The following is a 14,769-nucleotide window of genomic DNA, read 5'->3' on the forward strand; positions in this document are numbered from 1 at the left end:
GAGAGCCTGGCATCTCTGTGCAGGGAGCCTGCAGTGAGCTTCAGGGGGTGCTATGCTCCCAGGATTGGTGTGTTGGAGGTGACAAGTGTCTTGGCTTGGCCTCCCGAGCCCTGCTGGAGTCTCCTGTAGGTCCTCGTGGAGACCAGTGGTCGGTAGACTAATTGGGCTGGACCTGAGGCCAGCTCTCATGTGTTCCTGGCGGGGTTACTGTGATGGCCACTCGAGAGAGACCCCAGGGAGCCACTGTTACTGACTAGGAAATTGTTTTTTGGTTTTTTTAAAACGATTTTGGAATACTGTTTTTTTTTTTAGACCGTTCTCATAGTACTTTTTTAAAACGTAAGTCAGCATTGTCTTCCAGTGTTAAAGGCCCCCCGACCTCTGCATTGAACTTAAGGTGTCAATCAATACAAAGGAATGGAATACCCATCCTGAGCCAATTCCATTATGTGTAAATTCGTACTATTTTCATTTTTTATGCAATCTGATGAGTAGTTGAGCTCAGATTTAAAATTCTTAAAAGCACGTTTATTGTAACAAGAATTGTTATGTATTAATACTGCAGTTTTCAATAAAGATTGACTTGTGTTGCATATTGTGATTTTCATGATTTTTCCCCATAGGTTTTGTCTCCAGGTGGCTTGGCCTGGATGGAAGGTGTAGTGTCTCTCAAGTTAGGAAATCCACGGGTGTCAGGCTCAGCCCCAGTGACCTGGGCAGTGTGTACGGGTGTGAAGGTAGCAGGTTGTGGGGGAGGGGAGGGAAGCCCCCCTCGTTCCTCCTCTTGTGGTCCTGTGGCCTCGGTCCTCCTGGGAGGAAGAGACGTCCTTCCCCATTTCACCAAGGAGGAAGGTGAGACCCAGAAAGATTACGGACTGCCTGTCCCCCAAACTCACTTCAGCTAAACAGACTGACTCTGGAAGCAGCCAGGCAGGGAGGTGCTGAGACAGCTCCCAGTTACCCAGAGCCTCTCGGAAGCCTCTGTCCACCAAAGCCCTGGGGGCCTAGCTCATTCCTCTAGCCTTAGGAAAGGCCTGGGGTAGAAACAGATCAAGTGGCAGGGGACGGGAAAATGCAGAGACTCCAACAGAAAACAAGGCCCGGCAGCCAGGTGATTTTTCACAAGTTTCTTTATGAAATTAAATGTGGTTTCTGGCTTGGAGGAGGTGTAGTGCAAGAGTAGCTGTACATGCTGCTGAATTCCCATGGGCCACAGGGGCGGCTCCGTGCCCCAAGCCAGGCCCTGGCCACACCCACTGGTGCCCCTCCTCTGTGGGAGGTGGGCTGCCTTCCAACCCACATGCCCACCAGCCTCTGGGTGGGTCAGTCCTGGGTGCTGGGCCACAGAATTCAGTCCTTATGGCTTCTCACGCTCACTTAGGGTAAGGCAATCTTTCTGTGTCGCTAATAATTCTTTTTCTCTACCGTTAGAAAAACAAAATCTGAACAAAAAATACTGGAACCAGGTTCTGGAATCACCCCACGGCTACAGGTAGGTGGACTGGTCACAAACCCTGACGGAAGTATTCAGCTGACTATGGTTTTCTTTCCACTATAAACAAACACGTCACAAGTGAAGAGAGGGTGTCCAGCAGCCAGGAGTGTCTGGAGGGGGACTGGGAAGCACATACGGGTGGGCTCTGGGCCAGATGCTTCTGTGCAGAATTCCAGGTTCCCACCCACCAGGGACGCAGGCTGCCTGGTCCACCAGCTGGGGGCCTGCAAGGAGAACAGGAGGGCAGAGGGGCACACAGCCTGGCCCTGCAGGTGGCCGAAGGCAGAGACGTCTCCTGCCCAGGGAAACCAGGACCAGGAGGGATGACGAGATGTCCCGAGAAGAGGGTCCAAAGCGGCGTTCTCACACGCGCTGGCCTGGTGGGTGGTTCTGAGCTGTGGCTCCCAGGAGGCCCCGCACAGGCCGCGAGGGTGGCGGGAGGTTCACGTGCTGGGGGCCTGCCTCTCCAGCCAGCGTCTCCAGCGCCCCAGTAGTGGGGACGAAACCGGGAATGGGGGCACCGAGCACCTCCCACCTCCAGTTTGCGTAACAGGCAGAGGAAGGCCGGACGTGGTGAGCCTCGGGGAGGAAAAGCTGGAGGCCCGCCGGCGGGGGCAGGTCCAGATGGTACCATCGGCGGGGGCAGGGGCTCACTTGCGGAAGGGCGCCAGCCGGCTGATGCTGTGCCAGAAGGTGGATGGCTTCCGCTTGGGCTCTGCCAGCACCAGGACCTGTTGCTGGGGCAGGCTGGTGGGCAGGGCCGGGTGCTTCTGGCGCGTCAGGTAGTAGGGCCGGCTGAGGGCTGGGCAGGGGAAGAGAGCAGGCGTCGGAGGTGTGTCGGGAGCCGGGTGGCACAGGGCAGAGCCTGTGGGGGGAGCGAGCTGTCCCCAGGCTGCCTCCGACACCCAGCCTCACTCCCCTGGGGCTGACCACACCCAAGGGCCTGGGCTGCCCTCTTCGGTCTGCAGGGGGGATGGCCAGGGGGCATGGGAAGGCGTGAGGCCTGGAGCTGCTCTTGGCGGGGCGTTTAACGTTTCTGTAGGAATAGGCTGTTAGTTCCTTGCCAGGAGGTGCCTAGGCCAGCTGCCAGGAAGCAGCCCTGCCTGGGGAAGTAAAAGCTGGCACCGAGCAGCACTGGTGCTGCTCCCGGGAGCCTGCGGGGCTGGAGAGCAGGAATATCCACCGTGTCCCTAAGCAGGCTTCCTCACCAGCGGTCCCTCACCACCAACCTTTGGGAACACAAACCTGCAAAGGGCAGTGGGCACCTCTGAGGACCCAGGCCCAGCCGACCCTGCTTTGGGCCGGGCTGCCGTGGGTAGAGGTGGGACGACCACCTGCTTACCTTTGGGCTTCCCGACAGCCTGCTGCTTGCTGGCATTCAGCATGGCCTGCTTCCTCTGTAGCTGGGTGATGGAGAAGCCTGAGGGGCCACAAATGAGAGCCACAGCTGCCCTCCCACACCCCCCTCCTCCCCCCACCGCGGTCCTCTTGTCCTGGCACCGGCGCAGTCTCTGTGCACACGGCCCCGCCCACAGTACTCGGGGGCCCAGCATCTCGCCCCGCCAGCCGGGCTCGGCCGCCCAGGCGGAGGGCGTGCTCCGCAGGCGCGCTCTGGTGCACCTCTGGGCGGCCTCCCCCGTCGCTCACCCTGCCCGGCTCACCGACGTGGCTGGTACCTGCTGTCCTTTCTCGGCCCTGCGGAGGCGGCTCCTTTGCCAGATCGAGAACCGACCTGGTCCCCGCCCAGCGTGATGGCCCGGGGCCCAAGGACAGGAGGGGGATGCCGTGGGGAGATGCCGTGCTCACGTGGGGCGGGGGAGGCTTCTGGAGACCGGCGCCCACCTCCCACTCCAGTGTGTGCATGGAGCGTGTGCATGCGTGCGGCGGGGGGAAGCGACCCACGCCTGGGGCCGAAACCACGACGTGTCCCGGAGCCTCGCCAAACCCCGAGGTTCTGCCCGTGTGAGCGCGGCCTCTCCCAGTCTCAAGGTCACGCGGACTCCCCGGCACGGGGGCAAGGAGGGCTGGGCGGGCCCTCGCGGTGGGGCCAGGCCGCGCGGGCTCTCGCACCTGTCTCCTGGTCCAGCCGCACCTGGTCCCGCTCCCTGGCGAAGGCCTTGAGCCAGCGCTGCTTCTGCTCGGGCTTCTTGGCGCACAGCAGCTGGCTCTCCCCCGAGGGGCCGCAGCGCAGCCGGAAGGCGTTCCTGATGCTCACGTGGAGCGCCCCGTCCTTCCCGTCCTCCAGGTCCACCACCTCCAGGCCATCCATGTCCAGTCGGCCCTTGTAGTAGAGCACGTCCCGGCGGAGAAGGTCCTGCCGGAGACGCCGTGAGCGCCCGGCCCCTCGGCCTGAACCATCCTCCTGACCACATCCGAGGCCGTGCCTCACCTTCTGGCCTGTGACCAGGAGGGCTGGCGGGCTGCACCCACCTCCCCAGCAGGAAGTGATCTCGGGAGGGAGAGCGAGCCTGGCTCGGCCCACGACCACATGCTGAACCCACGGTGGAGGAGCCGCTCCTTGAGTTCACGGTTACTGGCTGGCCTGGGGGTCTCTAAACACCCACAGCCTCACGGGGAGGCAGACAGCAGGCCAGGGCCCACGGTGCGCAGCAGAGGAGAGCATCAGTCCACCGAGGCCAGGCCAGAGCCAGCGCTCAGGAGGGCTGCCCGGCCACTTGTGCCATGTTTTGAAAGGGGAGTAGGAGCCAGCGGCAAAGAGGAGGCCTGGAGGCAGCTGGGACGGAGGAGCCCAGGGTTGGGAAGGGGAAGCTGAGGTTTGCAGGACGAGAAGAGCTGGCTTGAGAAGCGAGCAGGGGCTCATCAGCAAGGAGGGTGCTCTTAACAGCACTGTGTGCTGGTCACACTCTGAGGGCCACCAGGCTCACTCTGTAGACAGCCCCCTACCGCGTGGGTGTGTGTCATTTTCTCTGGGCAGCAGGGCCCCGGGGAGAGGAGTGTGTGTGTGTGTGTGTGTGTGTGTGTGTGTGTGTGTGTGTGTGTCATTTACTCTGGGCAGCAGGGTCCCAGGGAGAGGAATCGCGTGTGTGCGCGCACGCGCGTGTGTGTGTGTGTGTGTGCCTCATTCTGGGCAGCAGGGCCCTGGGGAGAGGAATCGTGTGTGTGTGTGTGTGTGTGTGTGTGTGTGTTTGTTTTTCTCTGGGCAGCAGGGCCCCAGGGAGAGGAATCGTGCACGTGTGTGTGTGTGTGCGTGTGTGTGTCATTCTCTCTGGGCAGCAGGGCCCCGGGGAGAGGAACCGTGTGTGTGCGTGTGTGTGTGTGTCATCCTCTCTGCGCAGCTGCTCCCAGGCCTCGACCTCACTCCCTCCATTCCTGCTCTGAACAGGTCCATCCAGCAGGGAAGAGTGACTCTGGTACCTTCTTACAGTAGATGAGCTGGTGGTCAAAGAGAAAAAACATCCTCTGCTGGCTCTTGGCTTGTGGCTGCGTGACACGGGTCAGCTCCCCCGAGTGGATGAGTTCCGAGCTCCTGACCAGGAGATCTTCTCCCTGGGGGACCCAAGGGGAACCGTGAGCCGAGCGCTCCCATCCTGGGGCTTAGAGCAAGGCTCTGCTGGGCTCACTGTCCTGCCTCTATTGCTGGCTCGGTAGGTGGGGTCCTTACTGGCCCTGCCTGCCCACGGCCCCCGTCGGGCCAGGGTCTGCAGCAAGCAGCAGGCCATAGAGGAAGGGGTTGCTCTTGAAGCCCGAGGAAGTGGGGTGGAGTCAGAAGGCGGTTTGGCCTACGAGTTGGTCATCTCCGTTAAATGAGGCCCCACAGCAGTCAGTGGCGTGAGCATTTGCAATGTGGCTAATCCCTATCAAGGTGTCATTTAGGTAAAAGATACACCGATTTTGAAGACTTAGTATGAAATCAAGACTGAGACTATTTCACCAATGGTATTTTACATGTTGATTACACGTGGAAATGATATTTTGGATATACTGAGTTAAACGAAACGAAACATCATTAAAGTTAGTTTCACCTGTTTCTTTTTTTCATTTTTAAGATAGCTCCTAACACATATAAAATTCCCTCTGTGGCTCACACGGTACTTTGATCGGACAGTGCGGCTCTCGAGAACAGTTAGACCTGGCTGGAAGTCACTTCCGAGGCCCATCTTTTCAAAGGGGTTTCGGAGGTCTTCCTCTGGCTCAGTGTTACTTAGTACCTGGAGTCCTATCATCAGACTTCACACTTTCAGATGAAGCCCTACTGCGCCCGGTTCCTCCAGGAAAATGCAAACCACAGCCAGGCGTTGTTGGCAGCCATTCAGTTTGGGATAAGTGAGTTTGTGAGGGTCCTTGGTCAGGGCTGGGCCTCAGAACCAATCATCAGGAAAGCAAAAGCCAGGCACCCAAAACAAAACACAAATCAAACACTCAGCCCCTCTCTCAGGGAGCCTAATTTCGTATTTCTAGGATGGGGCCTAGGAATCTTGTTTTTTCACAGATTTTACGGTTGGTGGGCAGGGTTGGAGAGAACAGGACAGGACCGTCACCGTTAGTTCAGGCCTCCGTGCTGCCTTAGAAGACGAGACTGGCCCACCTGAGGTCAGGATTGTGTATGCCAGGAAAACGGAACCAGGAGGCTCCGACCGGTGGCAGTCCGTCTCTGGTCACACTGGCAAGCCTGGCTCCTTCTGTTGAGAGCCCCAGAAGTTAACTCGAACTTGGGGGCCCAGCCTGTCCCCGGAGGCTGGCTGGCTGCACCCTGAGAGGAGCATGTGGCATTTTACACGTGCCCTGAGCTCTTCACCAGGAGGGAGGCCAGCAGGCCTGCTCTGGGAGCAGCGCTCACGGCCTGGGGCTCGGACATGGGCCGGGCTGGCCCGGCAGAGCCCCAGCTCTCCCTCCTGACACTAGCTTCTGTTTGCTGGCTCCCAGGAGCACGGTCCCCTGCTTCAGCGCCCTCCTAGATTTCTCAGGGGCGAGCATGGTTTTAAAGCCAAGGCCAAGCCCCACGGTATTTTCTGGGGGTGTTGGGCCCTCACCTCCCAGTCCTCTATGGAACTCTGCCACTGAGCGATCTTGTCGATGTTTTCAAGTCTCCGTTTCCGTTCGTTGATGAGCTGGGCCACATTCTTCATGGCATGTAAGGCAGCTTCCACGTCCTTGAAATCCCTGGGGCGGAACAGAGGTGGAAGAGGGCTTATGAGATCAAGAGCAGAGAAGGGCTGGGAGCCTCCTGGAGCCCCCCCGTGGAGCTGTTTCCCTCTGGGGCTGTGCCCTTGGGCCATTTCTCCACCCGTCAAGTGCATACCCCCATCTTCTCCATAAACAAGGCACAGAGCAGAACTTAATATCCTATTCAACTTTATTCAGCCCAGTCCCTCACTGCAAGGATGGCTCATGAAGGCTGGGGTTGTTGTACGTTTCGGTCTGTGCCGTCACCCCAGTGCCCGCAGCAGTGCCCAGCACACTATAAGCCTCAACAAACCTCCCCCAGCAGCCTCCTACCTGTGCTGGGGGTGCGTGTACTTGAGCAGCTCAGCAAGCTGCAGAGGGTACTTGCAGATCTTCTGCACAGGTGTCAGCAGGAAGCCGTCCAGGGAGATGTCGATCATCTTTTGCAGCAGCCGGCAGGCCTCGAAGAAGTACACGTACTTGCTGAGCTTGGCGAGGCGCGAGAGCTCCACGCAGGCGTTGGGGTGGTTGTTGCAGTACTCTGAGTAGATCTGGAAGTCCGCTTGCTGTGGGCACACAGCTGGAGGTGAGGACGGCTGCCTCCTGCCCACCCCCCAGGCCACGGGCAGTGTGGGGGAGGGGGCAGGGGAGGGAGGCAGCTCAGGGAGCCCAGGCTCCGTCTACCTACGTCTTTGAGCACAAGCCACGCAGAACCGTGCCCAGGGACGTGAAAGACCCCAGAAAACTCAGGCATGCGCGTGCCCGTCGCCACCTAGCTTTCTCTGCAGGGCCCTCAGCAGATATTTTGACAGCATGCCAGGTTTCTGGGTGAAATCAATGATACTAATAAAGAAGGGATATCACGGCCCAAAAGGAGAGCGGGGAGATTAAGAGAGATCCCGACGGCCGTGCCTCCCGGGCTGTCTTCCTCCTCAGCCCAGTGTTTTGCTTCTTCCTCACAAAGCTCTGGCCTCACATCTGAAGACAGCCGCTGTCAAACTCTACTCAACACCACGTGACAGAGATATATCCACGTTGCGTGTGTGTTGTACGGGAGACCGCTGTGCCTGTTTTTGTGTGTAACCTTCAAGTACCTGGAGCCAGAGGGAGACCTAGGTCTGACCTAGGACTTCGTGGACTTGGGTGGGAAAGCAGGGTAGCGGCAGCTGGCTGCCTGGCAGGCTGCTGTGATGGTCCCACTGGGTAAGGCTGACGGCGTGCCTGTTAGACATGCCCTATTTCCCATTCCCCTGTCACAACTTTGCCTGATGAATAATTTGGGACCCAAATTCCCACACTCACTCAGGTACCCAGACCCACCACCTGCTTCTGAGGTCACCCTCCTCAGCTTTCCTCCTGCCCCTGGAGAGGGGTGGAAGGGCCTCCCCAACCCCCCACTGCTAGCAGTTGGAAAGGAGCCCAGGTTGTCCTTGATGGGCTGAGCTAGGCATCCTCTGCTCAGCCCCACGTGACTGCCACAGGAGAGGGATAAAAGCAAGAAGGAGGGGGCTTCCATGGTGGCGCAGTGGTTGAGAATCTGCCTGCTAATGCAGGGGACACGGGTTCGAGCCCTGGTCTGGGAGGATCCTGGAGCGGCTGGGCCCATGAGCCACAGCTACTGAGCCTGCGCGTCTGGAGCCTGTGCTCCGCAGCGAGAGAGGCCGCGACAGTGAGAGGCGCATGCACCACGATGAAGAGTGGCCCCCGCTTGCCACAGCTGGAGAAAGCCCTTGCACAGAAACGAAGACCCAACACAGCCAAAAAAATAAATTAATTAATAAACTCCTACCCTCAACATCATCTTAAAAAAAAAAAAGAAAAAACAAAAAGGAGTCCACCTAGCCCAGACGAGTCCAATGAACCTGGGCTAAATGTCAGCTGGCATTTAGAGTGGAAGTAAGAGCTAATTCAACCTCAGTTCCAGTGTGCTCACGGTAAGAGGAATCCCAGCATTCGCTAGGAACAGCCCTTGGGGTGTTCAGCAGGCGGCCCAGCCCACCTCTGTGCCAAGCAGATCCTTTCCGGGGCCAAAGCCGAGGCCTGCCTGCTCCAAGGAGCCTTCTGCAGCTTGGTTTGCCCACCTCACCCCACCCGGACCCCCAGAAGCAGAGACACTTCTAAAGCAGAGTGGAAGGGTGACAGCGGTCGGGGCCAGGGCAGAGAGCCCCCAGCAGAGACGGGGCGTCAGGGGCTACTGCACACGGGGAGGGCCTCGGGGGCGGGGTCCCGGGGCGGCTGCTCACGTGTTCCAGGAAGCAGGCGCCCAGCTCGCTCAGGTGTGGCCGCTCCCGGTTGAACTTTTGTTCCAGCGCCTTCACGAAGGCCTTCTGGCACCGGTAGATGTCCTCGATGTTCCCGAAGATGGTTCGCAGCTGCTCCTCGCTGAACATGTCCACGCGCTTGCGACACTGCCGGAGGTAGCCCTGGGGGCGCGGCGGCCAGGCTCACCGCGGGTCCCCTCCGCCCCCGCCCCGCCAGCCCGCCTGCCGCGAGCCTCACCTCGCAGATGTCGCGCAGGTGCCTGATGTAGTCCCGCTCGGTGCTGAGGATCTCGTTGATGACGTTGGTCCGCATCTGGTCCTTGCTGCTCTGCGCCTCAGCCCCGCCGTCCCCGGCCCCGCCGCGCCCGGCCCCCAGCGCCGCGTCGTCCGCGGGCTCGTCCTGGTTCACCCGCAGCTGCAGGCAACGCGGCCGGTCAGCGTCGCGCGGGGGTCAGCGCCCTGCATCCCACACGACGGCGGCGGCGGGGAGCTGAGGTTCGGAGGACCCACCGGACCGCAGGGGCAGGAAGCCGCTCCGTCACCCGCACAGCGCCCGTCACCCGCACAGCGCCCGCAGGGACAGGGGACGCCGGGTCCGAAGGCGCCCCGCCCCCCGTCCTCCCCCTTACATTCGGCTCTGCGAGGCATGGTGCTCGGAACCGGGCACAGGCTCACTACAGGGGCTCGGAACCAGCGCCTGCTCATACTGGGCCCTCTAGGGGCTGTGAAGGGAGCAGACGGGTGATGTGGCCTTGCCAGCTCTGGGACTGTAACTAGGAAAGGCTCCGGGTGCAGAGAGCGCTGTTCCTCCGGGAGGTCTGGGGCAGGAGAAGCACTCCCCACCCACGGCCCTCTGCCCGGTTTGGAGGCTGCGCCTGGATTCCTTCCCTGGAGACCAAAGGCTGCCTTAGGTCTGGGTTCGCTCCCGTGATCTCTTGGGTTAAAGACTTAGCTTGTCCCTGCCTCAGTTTCCTCAGGCGTAGCGATGGCTCCCAGATCCCAGGAAAGTTAGAACTGAGATGCCCCGCGCAGATGGTCTGCACAGCGCTTTGGAGATGCCTGGGAAGCCCAGCTGGCTGTGGCGGCTGTGCTGTAACACGCGGACACCGCCCCCCCACCCGCGCCCAGAGGGGACCACATTTCTGACCCGTTCTTCTCTGGCCGCTGAGGACTCCTGGAGGGGGGAGGGGCAGGGTTGGAGTTGGTGGTGGCGCAGGAGGAAGGCTGTGTCTCGATTCCCAGGCTGGGCTTCCCGACACCCACCCGCCCGCCCAGCCCCCAGCCTGCAGTCCCAGCGCAGCTATGAGTGGGAGGTCCACGCGCAGCACCTCAGACCCCAGAGCAGTTTCAGGCTTGCACCGCTGAGCAGAGCCAGCTGCCTCTTTACGGGGCTAGGAGAAGCTCGGGCCAGTGCCGTACCCGCACAAAGCTTGCTGGAAACCAGCCCTCGCCGTCAGCGACCCGGCCCCACCACCACTCTCTGTTGGTGGCATCCATTACTTCGATGACGTCCCCGGCGTTGAAGCCCAGTTCCTGGTCATCCATGGTGACATGGTCCCAGAGTGCTTCAGCACAGACCACACTGCCATCGCTGATGAGCTGGGGAGAGAACCAGGGAGGGCAGGTCACGGGGGTGAGGGGCTCCTGCCCTCTGCCCCCCGCCCCTGGGAAGGGGGGATCCTGACTCGTGGCACAGAGGGGCGGACGGAGGCTCCCTCTGAGCCAGCCGCTCTTCGGGGGGCAGGGCGGTGCCCAGGGCACGTCTAGACTGGCGGTGAACTTGATCCTGGACTGCTAGAATCCTGGGGAGCCACAGAATCTGAGGGCGAGCATGCTGCTCCCTCCCGCGCACAGGGCACACCTTCCTCCCGTCCCCCCTGGGCCGTGATTAAACTGTTGCCTCTCAGCTTCCCCCCAGTGTCACTGCTGTGCTCCGTGATGCTGGCCTGGGGCACTGCCGGCTGCATCTCTGCTTGTGCCGGCTGTCCCCTGCGGCATCGGAGGGGACCTGAGAACTGGAGAGGGAGGGGGCTTGCTCCTTCCTGGTGGCTTCCTGTGGGCCTGCAGTATACCACCTGATTAGCAGCAAACACCGCCCCCCCAGGTCTGCTGGTGCCCAGCCACTGCAGTAGCTGGATCCGGTCTGCAGTGTTTTTTTTTGAACGCTCGCAGAGCCAGTCTTGGCCCCCTCGGCACCAGCTGAGCAGCACCCCTCCTCAGAGTTCTAGGCCTCCAGCTCACAGGATTCTCAGTTTTAATTATTCCAGTCTTATTTCCTTCATTCCCCAGCTCTAGAGAGGAAGGAACGTCTCGCAGTTGCCACCTCTGTAACAGAAACCTCAGGGCTGCTCCTGAGCACTTAGTGACTGAGTCACCCACTTTATACCTGGCTGACAAGTCTCTATATTAATTTCTCTCTCCGGAAATGACTGGCGTGGTTCCTCCCTCCCGCATGATCAGAAATCGCGGTAGGACGGATGCTCCCCTCCCAGGCAGCCCTTGTGCTCAGAGCTCCAGTTTGCACTTGGCTGACTCCTTCCTGCTCGTGTAACGTGGGCTCAGTGTCTACTCCGTGAATGACCAGTGGCTCTGTGAGCTTCGGGCAGGAGGAGCAGTGGGCTGGGGGCTGCCCAGGAGGTGAGGTTCGTGCCCCTCTCTACTGGGACCAGGTGTCGGCTCTGATTGTCACAGACCTGGGCTGGCTCTTTGGCTAAGCAGTCAAGGCCTTGGGGCATCACCAGGCAGGGGCTCTGTGCTGTTTCCTCCGCTGGAGGAAATTGACCCCCCTCCTCTGGGGGGGTCACTTGTCTCCACGGCACCCCAATGGGACAGGGTGAGAAGCGGGGGGGGTGCTTGGGTACTGGAGCCCACTCAGGCTGGGCCCTTCCTCCAGGATAGGGCCTGAGAAAGCACGTTCACAAACCACCATGAGGTTCTTCATGTTTTCTTGGGTTTAAACCCGCTCCAAACCCCGGTGAAACCACTCTTCAGAATAATCCACAGCTTATGTGTACACCCATCCTCAGAGCAGCAGCTGTTCAAGGGCTGCAGATTCCCGTGGCCCACCCAGGGGCCCTGGGCAGAGAGCACTGGGCTAATCCTGGGGGCTGCAGGCCTCCTCAAGAAACCACTGTACTCATCCCAGCTAAGAAGACCTACTACAGGCTTGTCCTCTTCTGCAGGGAGAAACCTCCGGGCTGCAGTGCGGCCAGGATGAGACCAGAGGATTCAGCGAGGCCACGTGAGAAGAGCTAGCCAGCTGCAGCCCGGGAGCAGGCATCAGGCTGGACGGCCCACAGCCGGCACACGGGCACAAGCGGGCTGCCGCCCAGCCCTCAGAGGATCTGGCCCTAGACCCAGAGGAAGCAGAGTGGCTCAGAGGTGGTGTAGTTGAGCCAATGAGGACATGGCTGCAGGTGAACATTCCCGTACAGGGACAGTGACCAAGGGTGAGTTGGCCCATCAGGATGGAGACTATTTGGGAAGGCTTGTATGTTCTGAGTAATGAGTTACGGAGACTGGGGAGGGTTCACCCCTGGAGCTGCTTTCGTAACCTGAGGTTTGAATCTGGCAGGGAACAAAACTTCTGGTTGATTAAGCTTTGTAGTTTTGATCCTGGGGACGTGGGTGTTCTGAGACTCCCTGTTCCTGCAAGCACCTGCCAGTGCACATTCACAGGCTGGCTAATGGGATGCTACGCTCTGATCTCGTGAGAACAATCTGCTAGATCGCAGGCGGATGCCGTCCATCCTCAGGTCACACGAGCTGCATGCGCTAGTCTCCAGGACAGCATGGAGGTAGTCCCCACTGCTAGAGCCCAGGCAGGGAGGAAGCACTGCAGACACACCCGACACAGCCCAGCTTCTGACCAGTTCCCTTCCCAGGTTAGTCCCACATGATATTAATCAGGTCAGGCATCTCCCCCTGTCCCCACCTTCCCTCAAATGAGCCCTGAGCAAAATCCCCGCTTGCATGGCCCAGTGCCTCCTGCCTGCCCCCGCTTTATGCCGCCAGCCTTTGCAGAGAGGTGCGGGTCCTCTGCAGGTGGTCTCCTGCTCAGCTTTGGGAAGGGCTCCAGGTGTGGGGCAAAGAGGCAGGCTTCCCAGAGAGACCAGGATTCCTTACACCTTTATGGACAAGCCCCCATACCCATCCTGACCAGTCACCTAGAAGCCCTTGATGGCAGGGGGCAGGGTAGGGTGACCTTTGTCACTTCCTTGTCGCAGCGACTTGCTGGGCACAGGGGACTTGATAGACACACAGCCATGAGCAACTCCCCTGATATCCCTGTGCCTCGGTCCCCATCAGAACCCAGAGTAACAGTGTGCCCTACCTGGGTCACCAAGCTCCCGTGTAGATCCACAAATAGGAGGTGCTCAGACAAGATAAAGCTGTGACATTAACCATTTATGTGACATCACTAAGACAAGATGTAGCTCCAAGAGGTCAGAGACGCATTCTACTTTCAGGACAGCCCGGAGGCTGCCAGGGCCGGTGCTGAGTGGGTTTTTGGACAGAGGCCCTTCCTGGCACTCTGTCTGAGGTGCAGCTGCACTGAAGCCAAAACTCAGGCTGGGCAGGCCCAGGGGTGAGGGTTCCGGGCTCCCTCCTGGCCTGGCAGTGGGGGGCATACGCTGGCTCTGAGGTATGTATGGGGTGTTTATGTAGAGGCAGGTGGGGGACTGTCCCGGACGGCGGGGGGCAATTTCAGGACGAAGACAAGCCACGGACAGGGTGCTGGACCCCCTTTTGTGCCTCTGAGAGTTTGACGGGACTGGGAAAGCCAGGCTCTGCCACAAAGCGCCCCTGATGACCACCCGTCCCCCTCCCCACCCTGCCCCACCTCCCAGCTGTCCCACACACGCACGCTGGTGGAGGAGTCCACGCCGACAGTCTGGGAACACGACGCAGATCCCACGGGCCTCCGCGCACGCAGCCCAGGGGTGCCCACCTGCAAGGGGCAGGGTGGGGGGCGGCCGTGCCTGCAGTGGGGGGCACACTGACGGAGACCACTTATCTAACACCTAAAGTGGGAAAAGCAACTGCAGGCAGCATAAGCAGAGGAGCCCACTCATCCTCAGACATCTCTCAACCCGCACAGAAAGGCATGTCCAGATCCGCTCACACGGTGGTCACATGTGCAGGGTTCCCTGACAACCAGACAGCCGCGGCCACAGCTGCATCTGCACCCTTAGTCACAGTCACACACACACACACACACACGACAGACGTTAAGGACCCCATGGCACATATGTCACCGCTCCCCGCCCTGAGTCACCCACCCGGCCGTGCCCCGGGGGACGCGCACACAGACGGGCCCCAGCGCACGGGTTTGAGGGGTAGGCCTCCCCTCGTGGGGCCGTGCGGGGCTCTCGGGGCCCCGCCTCGGGCAGCTGGGGGCTGGGGCGGCCACAGCCGGAGCCGGGCGGCAGGAAAGACGCGCAGCGGCGGAGGGGGCTCACGCCGGCGCCACTCACCCCGGCGGTCAGCGGAAGGCCAGCAGGAATATCAGCACGACATTGATGAGCACGAGCAGCGCCAGCACGGCGAAGACCACCACGCGCTGGGCGCCGGGGGGCAGGTTGCAGCGCAGGAGGGCGCGCAGGACGCTCCCGGGCGGCGCTGGGCGGTGCCGGGACTGCGGGGCCCTGGCCATGGCGCCCAGCCTCCCGGCTCCGCGCGCCCCGGGATCCCGCCGCGACAGGGCGGCCGCGGGGCTGCCGGAGCGCCCAGAGCGGGGGCGGAGCCGCCGCGCTCCCCGGGCCGGAGCTTCTCCCTCGCCGCGCGCGCCGCGTCCCCCAAGACCCGGCCCAGCGACCCGGCCGCCGGCGGGGGCAGGGCTGGGGGCGGGGCCGGGCCGGGCGGTTCCCTCCTGCGCCGCGTTCGGCC

At 60.9% G+C, this 14,769-nt stretch overlaps 2 protein-coding genes across 3 annotated transcripts in view; both read right to left on the reverse strand.

The window, feature by feature from the left end:
• Positions 1-1,490: 1,490 nt before the first annotated feature.
• The window catches only part of ARHGEF4 (Rho guanine nucleotide exchange factor 4), a gene marked incomplete at its 5' end in the record, with an annotated part of 217,953 nt that continues 204,674 nt past the window's right edge, over positions 1,491-14,769 (reverse strand). For both annotated transcript variants that reach the window (XM_079710602.1, XM_079710603.1), the window contains 9 exons: positions 1,491-2,297; positions 2,838-2,915; positions 3,566-3,809; positions 4,871-5,002; positions 6,487-6,616; positions 6,953-7,185; positions 8,863-9,042; positions 9,119-9,295; positions 10,300-10,479. In XM_079710602.1, coding sequence (XP_079566728.1) covers positions 2,146-2,297; positions 2,838-2,915; positions 3,566-3,809; positions 4,871-5,002; positions 6,487-6,616; positions 6,953-7,185; positions 8,863-9,042; positions 9,119-9,295; positions 10,300-10,479 — 1,506 coding nt within the window. In that variant the 3' untranslated portion in view covers positions 1,491-2,145. The remainder of the gene's footprint in view (positions 2,298-2,837; positions 2,916-3,565; positions 3,810-4,870; positions 5,003-6,486; positions 6,617-6,952; positions 7,186-8,862; positions 9,043-9,118; positions 9,296-10,299; positions 10,480-14,769) is intronic.
• SMIM39 (small integral membrane protein 39) lies at positions 14,366-14,536 on the reverse strand (the record flags this gene model as incomplete). The annotated part of the gene is made up of 1 exon (XM_079710643.1): positions 14,366-14,536. One exon carries the CDS (start codon positions 14,534-14,536, stop codon positions 14,366-14,368), a length of 171 nt encoding a protein of 56 aa, XP_079566769.1.

This window comes from Hyperoodon ampullatus, assembly GCF_949752795.1.
Source record: "Hyperoodon ampullatus genome assembly, chromosome: 8".
Classification (NCBI taxonomy): Eukaryota; Metazoa; Chordata; class Mammalia; order Artiodactyla; family Ziphiidae; genus Hyperoodon; species Hyperoodon ampullatus.